This window comes from Procambarus clarkii, chromosome 83 (assembly GCF_040958095.1).
Source record: "Procambarus clarkii isolate CNS0578487 chromosome 83, FALCON_Pclarkii_2.0, whole genome shotgun sequence".
Lineage (NCBI taxonomy): Eukaryota > Metazoa > Arthropoda > Malacostraca > Decapoda > Cambaridae > Procambarus > Procambarus clarkii.
The window spans coordinates 21,305,508-21,313,226 of NC_091232.1; the positions used below are offsets into that span (position 1 = coordinate 21,305,508).

At 37.8% G+C, this 7,719-nt stretch overlaps 1 protein-coding gene across 1 annotated transcript; it reads right to left on the reverse strand.

Annotated features, from left to right (window-relative positions):
- Positions 1–1,654: 1,654 nt before the first annotated feature.
- Positions 1,655–5,170, reverse strand: LOC138358475 (splicing regulatory glutamine/lysine-rich protein 1-like). Its single transcript, XM_069316468.1, has 3 exons — positions 5,116–5,170; positions 3,809–4,705; positions 1,655–1,785 (listed from the first exon to the last, which is right to left on the reverse strand). Exons 1-3 carry the CDS (start codon positions 5,168–5,170, stop codon positions 1,655–1,657), a joined length of 1,083 nt encoding a protein of 360 aa, XP_069172569.1.
- Positions 5,171–7,719: the final 2,549 nt, after the last annotated feature.

Sequence of the window (7,719 nt, forward strand, 5' to 3'; positions counted from 1 at the left end):
CAATGCATTTATCGTGTTTGTATTTTGTTGTACTGTGCTGTTGGCCCTTCTGGTCGGTGGTTTATTGTTTTGTTTTGTTTTGTTATGTTTTCTATGTTCTTTTCTTGTTTTTACTGTATTTAATTTGCACGCTTTGCATGTAAAAAAAACATAAAAAAAAATGTGGTCATGGTAACACTGAGCATAATCACTACGTGGACATGGCAACACACAACACAGTCACAATGTGGTCATGGTAACACACAACAGTCACAATGTGGTCATGGTAACACACAACACAGTCACAATGTGGTCATGGTAACACACAAAACAGTCACAATGTGGTCATGGTAACACACAACAGTCACAATGTGGTCATGGTAACCCACAACAGTCACAATGTGGTCATGGTAACACACAAAACAGTCACAATGTGGTCATGGTAACACACAACAGTCACAATGTGGTCATGGTAACACACAACAGTCACAATGTGGTCATGGTAACACACAACACAGTCACAATGTGGTCATGGTAACACACAACACAGTCACAATGTGGTCATGGTAACACAACAGTCACAAGTACACACAACACAGTCACAATGTGGTCATGGTAACACACAACACAGTCACAATGTGGTCATGGTAACACACAACAGTCACAATGTGGACATGGTAACACACAACAGTCACAATGTGGTCATGGTAACACACAACACAGTCACAATGTGGTCATGGTAACACACAACACAGTCACAATGTGGTCATGGTAACACACAACACAGTCACAATGTGGTCATGGTAACACACAACACAGTCACAATGTGGTCATGGTAACACACAACAGTCACAATGTGGTCATGGTAACACACAACAGTCACAATGTGGTCATGGTAACACTCGACAGTCACAATGTGGTCATGGTAACACTCGACAGTCACAATGTGGTCATGGTAACACACAACACAGTCACAATGTGGTCATGGTAACACACACTCACAATGTGGTCATTGTAACACACACAGTCACAATGTGGTCACGGTAACACACAACAGTCACAATGTGGTCATGGTAACACACAACAGTCACAATGTGGTCATGGTAACACACAACAGTCACAATGTGGTCATGGTAACACACAACAGTCACAATGTGGTCATGGTAACACACAACAGTCACAATGTGGTCATGGTAACACACAACAGTCACAATGTGGTCATGGTAACACACAACAGTCACAATGTGGTCATGGTAACACACAACAGTCACAATGTGGTCATGGTAACACACAACAGTCACAATGTGATCATGGTAACACACAACAGTCACAATGTGGTCATGGTAACACACAACAGTCACAATGTGGTCATGGTAACACACAACAGTCACAATGTGGTCATGGTAACACACAACAGTCACAATGTGATCATGGTAACACACAACAGTCACAATGTGGTCATGGTAACACACAACAGTCACAATGTGGTCATGGTAACACACAACAGTCACAATGTGGTCATGGTAACACACAACAGTCACAATGTGGTCATGGTAACACACAACAGTCACAATGTGGTCATGGTAAACACACAACAGTCACAATGTGGTCATGGTAACACACAACAGTCACAATGTGGTCATGGTAATGCTCGTTACGAGTCACAGTAATGTTGTCAGGACGAAATGGACATATAAACAAGGAGATACTTACTTCTTTTGTCATCAACAAGTCCATATGACTTCACATTCTGTCTAGAACGATGTCCTTTACCCAAGGTTGGTCTTCCCAGAGTGTCCTTGGAAACTGGAGACAAAACCTCGGTTAGTATATAATCTCAGAATATAACAGTTATTCTACACCTTTAACTATGCCAGTGTTTTTGTCTTCTTCCAATGTTTTCGTCGTAAATTTCCACCCCCAGGCTTTACAAATTGTAATACTTTCGTACACAATATATATACGTGTATTTTCAGCAAGATACTAGCCAGCCAATATGACTTGTACGATCCAAACTGAGAAAGCCGTGAAAACTTGCAAGCTGAGTACCATGGAAGGAGGAGTTACATTAATGAAAGCCTTACCACAGCCTAGTACCAAGCAGAGGGACGGAATTATCAGAATAAAGCACTAAGCCATTAAGACTATATAACACTGGGAATGGATCTGGATAACTAATTGGAATGGGGAGGAGGGGGAGGAATGGTGCCCAATCACTTAGACGGTCGGGGACTGAAACCTCCATGAAGCGAGATCGTCGCTCTACCGTCCAGTCTAAGTGGTTGGGGAGTACCAAGCAGAGAAAACCCACCTGTATTGGGTTAAATAGTCTCTGGCCAGTCTGCTTTCCTTTAAAATGGGATAATATTATATATCTGGATGAACGGGGATGCAGGGCTGTGACACAAACATATGTCCATCTTGGATCACACCCACATCCCCCTATGGTTAACTTATATCTAAGAATCTCTATGTTAAGCCTTTTAAGTCTCTTTCCGTTAAACGTCTAAGTATTTCTCCAATAAGCCTTTATGTCTCTTGCAATCCTTTATAGTTTTGGAAGCATTATATATGCCTTAAAATAATGACATCATACTTTGTGTTTATCAATACAAAATAGAATTCGAAATAATGGCTAAAACTGTATAAATTTAGATTGTTGATTTATGGGAACAAATTATTGGGATAGATGGATATATAAGTATAAGTTATGCAAACAAATCAATATGTTTGGATTGATATAAATAGCTGCCTCGTGTAGGATCATAGGCCTTCTGCAGTTTCATTTATTTTTATCTTAGTAGTTTTTGAAACACTACTGATCTTGGCCGTAAATATGTTGGACAAAGAAATTGTCAAAAACACAAAAATAATCAAGTACAATATTTTTTTTCGTTTTAGATCTAATTCTAACCTATTGACGAGTAGCTGTTTATCCTATTAATCACTTGTCATTACAGTGATATTAAATAAAAAAATTCAACATTACATTTCAAGACTTAAGGTCACGCCTTTTACTTTCGAATCTTCACAAAGAGCTTCTAGTAGGAGAAGATACCAACACTGGTTCTTTAAAAGTGCTTAGAAGGACAGGTATTCCCTTCCGTGAAGGGAACAAAAAATTTCTTTAAAACAGGTGAGGCCATTCAAGTTTATATTATAAGGTCAACAGCCTATGTCGGCTCATTTAATTTTTTACTACACTTGATTGGAGAATAAATCCTATCAAATACACAAATTTTAATAAACTTGGGTCGAAGCTGAGGCATAAGCTTCAAGATAGCATTTTTAATATGGGTGTGCCACGCACCGGAGGGCACGTGCAAACTAAGTTTCCGAATAAGCCACAAGAACTATAAATAACTTTTTTTTATCAAAGTAGTCAAACAAATGGAATAAATTGAAAGAGTGAAAAAACAAACTTTTAACTCGGACTCAAATGTAGATACGACTTACGGCAATGTATCCGGGAAAACGTATATAATGATATTGAAGGTTAAAAGGCTGAAGGATGGAGCTCAGCCCCATGTGCACATTAAGGTTCATCTAGGGAAGTAAGCACACACGCCAACATCAAAATAGCAGGTTACCACCAGAGGGAAATCCAGAGTTTGCGTTATGACATGTTGAGGGGGTGGTAATGAACGCTCACATTTTAAGCGAAGCGACCATAAGCTGCTCAAGATATGAACAGTTGGTAAAAGGTTAACAAGTGCTTGTGTTTATTATAAACGTTTTATGTGTGCTTTCTTCATCGTAATATTTCTTGGCTTGCGGCCTGTCACTATTCCTCCCTCTATTGGTTCTAGTTAACCAGACCCACACCTACCTTTCCTCCTTCCATCGCTCAGGATCTTCTTTCGTAGGTTCACTTTGCTCATGTCTTGATCCTTCCTTCTTCCTTTAGCCATGTTCTTTGCATATTTTCTTTTCTGTTTCTTGATTTCCACATTTCCTTTAATTTGTTTATTTTTACTACGTTCTCTCTTATCTTTAGTATTTTCCATTCGTATTTTTCCTTTGATTCCCTTAACTTTCTTTGGTCTTGTGCCACGTTTGTTGTCTTCCATTGCTTTGTTTTTCTTAACTTTGTTTGGCATTTTGAGACGTTTACTCTCATTCATTCGCCTATTTTCCTTCTCTTTATTTGGTTTTCTTTGCCGCATTGTCTTTCCTTTGTTTTTGTGCATTTGTTTACGTTTACCATTTTTTTGTTTACGTTTACGTTTAATCTCTGAATTTCCTTTATGTTCTTTCCTTCTTTCTTTTTGTGTGTTGCTTGTTTTCTTTTTCATTAATTTGTTCATATTTTTCACGTGCTTTTTGCTATATTTGCTCTTCTCAATGTTTTTGTTTAGCTTATTTGTGTTTTGTTTCCGTTGACGTTTAATACTTGGCTTAAGTTGTCCCACTTTTTCTTGCCCTCTGCGACGCTGTGACATTTCTTTTCCTCCGAGTTTGTGGTTTCTATCTTGTGTTCTACGACGCTCAGCTCCGTTTGTCTTACCACCTCCAACAATGTTCTTCTTTCTTCCATTCCTCTTGCTCTCTTGACTTTTCTTGTCCTTTTTCTTCTCATTTCTGTTGTGACGTATTTTCTTATTAGTTTTCTTGTGTGTTTTATTGTGTTCTCTTGGTTCTCTTGCGGAGTTGTCGTCGCCTCTGGAACGTTTGTTGAGACCTTCCCTTCTCTCCCGCTGAAGCCTTCTTGACCCAAGGGCCTCCTCTGTGAAAAACACCAGTCAAATGTTAAACAGTAAAATGCCTTACTTAATATCAAATATAAATTATTCACATTTAAGTTGAACAAAATATTCGCAAATGTTATGAGACATTACACATAACTTCTTTAAAAAAAAAATATCTTTAACTGAGAATGTGAAGAGATGGACATTCATTGTTCATCTCTTCATTCATTCAATTTACTCATAAAAATTAAAAGACAAAAATTAATAACATTTATTCACAAACATTTGCACATAAACAACATGTATAAGTTGGCTTCACAGTGATTACATACTCTTAACTGTCCATCTGGGGGTTGCTGTAATGCTTTAATATTACATATTGAGGATGGTATTAACTAAGTTAGTACAGTACTTTGTTGTGTCATTGGCTGAGGGATTCATTACAAACCTAAAAGGCTTTCTGATAATATCCATGAGAAACCAAGTGTGCCATACTGATTCATACTGTTGGTGCATACTGACACAAGCAACAGATGTAAAGATCAAGCTGCCAAGAGGAATATACGCAGGTGTGACGTCAGGCGGATTATTCTTATGTATTTTGGTGTAATAAAGTGGTCTCAAACGCTTCTTAAAGAGCTGCAACAGATCGATGGATAGCATATGGGAAATAAATATAATTTTTATATTCCAAGAATAAGATTGATCCAAAGCAGAAATCTCATGTAAATAAAAGATTGTATATTGAAGCTTCGAGTAGCATAAATATTACATTTTACTTCATTCTAATTAAAGGATTTTGTGTTAACTGTTATTATTAATATGAATTACTGAAATGGACTGTTATTAGAGTTACCATTAAGCTTCAACATTTCAAATAAGGAACTCTAGAATTTTCAGCTTTAAGTATCACCCTAGAAAACTATTATATTTGCTTAATTTAATACATCCCATTTAGAACTTTTGGATGACGAATAACGTATTGTTTGAATGTGAATTGGGTTGTTAGAGTGGTATATGGTCATTGGAACGTGATCAGGTTCTGTGAGAGATCCAGGTGATATGTACTGATGAAGATAATTACCCAGTCTCTTCGTAAAGCTATAATCAGGCCTAACAGATCCAGTGGGTGAATATATCGTTATAAAATCTGGTAAAAAATTTAATTAAATTTTTAGATATTGTTGTTGTTGAGTAGGGAGATTAATGCTGTGGTGGAATGTATGATGTTGAGCGTTGAGGCCTGCTATCAGAGTGACAGGTGGGAGAGTATATTTTGTGTAAATGGTTAATTTTTATGTAAATTGTTCATCTTATGTATGTATATTGTTGGTCATGAAGTCTTTGTGATGCCAAAGGTATCTGTAAATGTTCGAGTTTATTGTTGGGTTTATTTAGTATTGCAATGCCCACGTGTGCCTCACCACGTGAATGGTGAGTATTGTAGCCATATTGTCTGATCGTCGGTGAGTTTTTAATGTATTTGCTGGTTAAAAGTAGAACGTCAAGTCTCTCGGTCTCAAATGAGCCACCAGGTGTCGAATGTTAAAGTATGTTCTAATATTAAGATGTGTTACGACTAAGAATACAGATGACATTTGTATACGTAGATCTGAGCTCATGGACAGCGTCAGAAATCTTATCAGCTTATAACACCATCGATTTTTTTACCATAATAAGAATTTTTCAGAAAAATGTTATTTAGATATTAAAAATACGATATAAATTTTAACCAAAGACCTCTTAACATATGAAGGATATGTTGTTTACATTTCGTTAATGTATTCACGTGGAAAATCGGTGTTGCTTTAAAAACTTCGGCCATTGTGGTATCTTGAGATGATTTCGGGGCTTTATTGTCCCCGCGGCCCGGTCCTCGACCAGGCCTCCACCCCCAGGAAGCAGCCCGTGTCAGCTGCCTAACTCCCAGGTACCTATTTTACTGCTAGGTAACAGGGGCATAGGATGAAAGAAACTCTGCCCATTGTTTCTCGCCGGCGCCGGGATCGAACCCGAGACCACAGGATCACAAGTCCAACGTGCTGTCCGCTCGGCCAACCGGCTCCCCATAAAAACATAATAGTGGTAACTATTATGTTTTGAGAAAGTCAGAAGCGGCCATGAAAAGGATTCGAACCCGAACAATTGGTACTCCCAAGCACACGCCCTAGGCCAGTACACCACGACATGGTCATAACTAATTCAACCTTGGATTGAACTGAATCCTCTAGGAGTCCAGTGGATTCCATTGAAGGCCAAACAGGTGTTTTGCACCTTGTCCTCATTCACTCTGGCTGTGGCCCAGGAATTCTACCTCCAACGCTTCTCTTATTTCACGTGGCATCAGTTAACATTGATATATCATGTAAATGTAACTTCACTTTGTATTTATGTTTTCTTTGCTAACGACATCCTAATACGTTGTTGTGGTCAAATAAATTAAAATGTTTGCTTCATACCCTACATGTATTCCTGATTCAATGTGATGGCCACCCTCTCTACTCGCCTCGACTTTTTATATATTTTAACAGAGTATTGTTTAGATTAATTTTGCTGCAGATATGTCAGTTCTTGATCAGTAAAGTCTATCGTGTAACACTGTGAATAATATTTAAAAGAAGTTTATCAATAAACATTTTCAGTAAAATGAAGCACAATAATTAATCTGTAATTGGGTAGTAAAGATAAGGAACAATTTACTAAATGTATCAACTGAGACACAATAAAGTGTATTTATTCATAAATTGGCATGGTAAATGTTTCACTATAAGTACAATGTTTGATCCACTACAAGACTTCCATACACAAAGATATTCACTGGAATTTAATGGTCTATGTGTGTTCCACGTAACTCGTTGGTTTGGTGTTAGGCTTAAGGCCTATCAACCCCTCGAAGGTTATTAAGACAACCGTGAATCCCTTCCTGACAAGCAACCATGAATTATACCTGAAGCAGGTATACTCTAGTTTTGGACATAGTTGAAAACTAAAGAAATCTTTCAGTTTATATTCATCGAGAAGCCGGGAACAGGTCTGGGTGTATATATCGGTG

Excerpts from the sequence above, each read along its gene's own strand:
- LOC138358475 (XM_069316468.1), bottom strand. The coding sequence starts at position 5,170 with ATGAATCAGTATGGCACACTTGGTTTCTCATGGATATTATCAGAAAGC. Across the intron at positions 4,706-5,115 it reads ATTATCAGAAAGCCTTTTAG|AGGAGGCCCTTGGGTCAAGA; the intron begins GTTTGTAATGAA and ends TGTTTTTCACAG. Across the intron at positions 1,786-3,808 it reads GAGCGATGGAAGGAGGAAAG|TTTCCAAGGACACTCTGGGA; the intron begins GTAGGTGTGGGT and ends TTTTGTCTCCAG.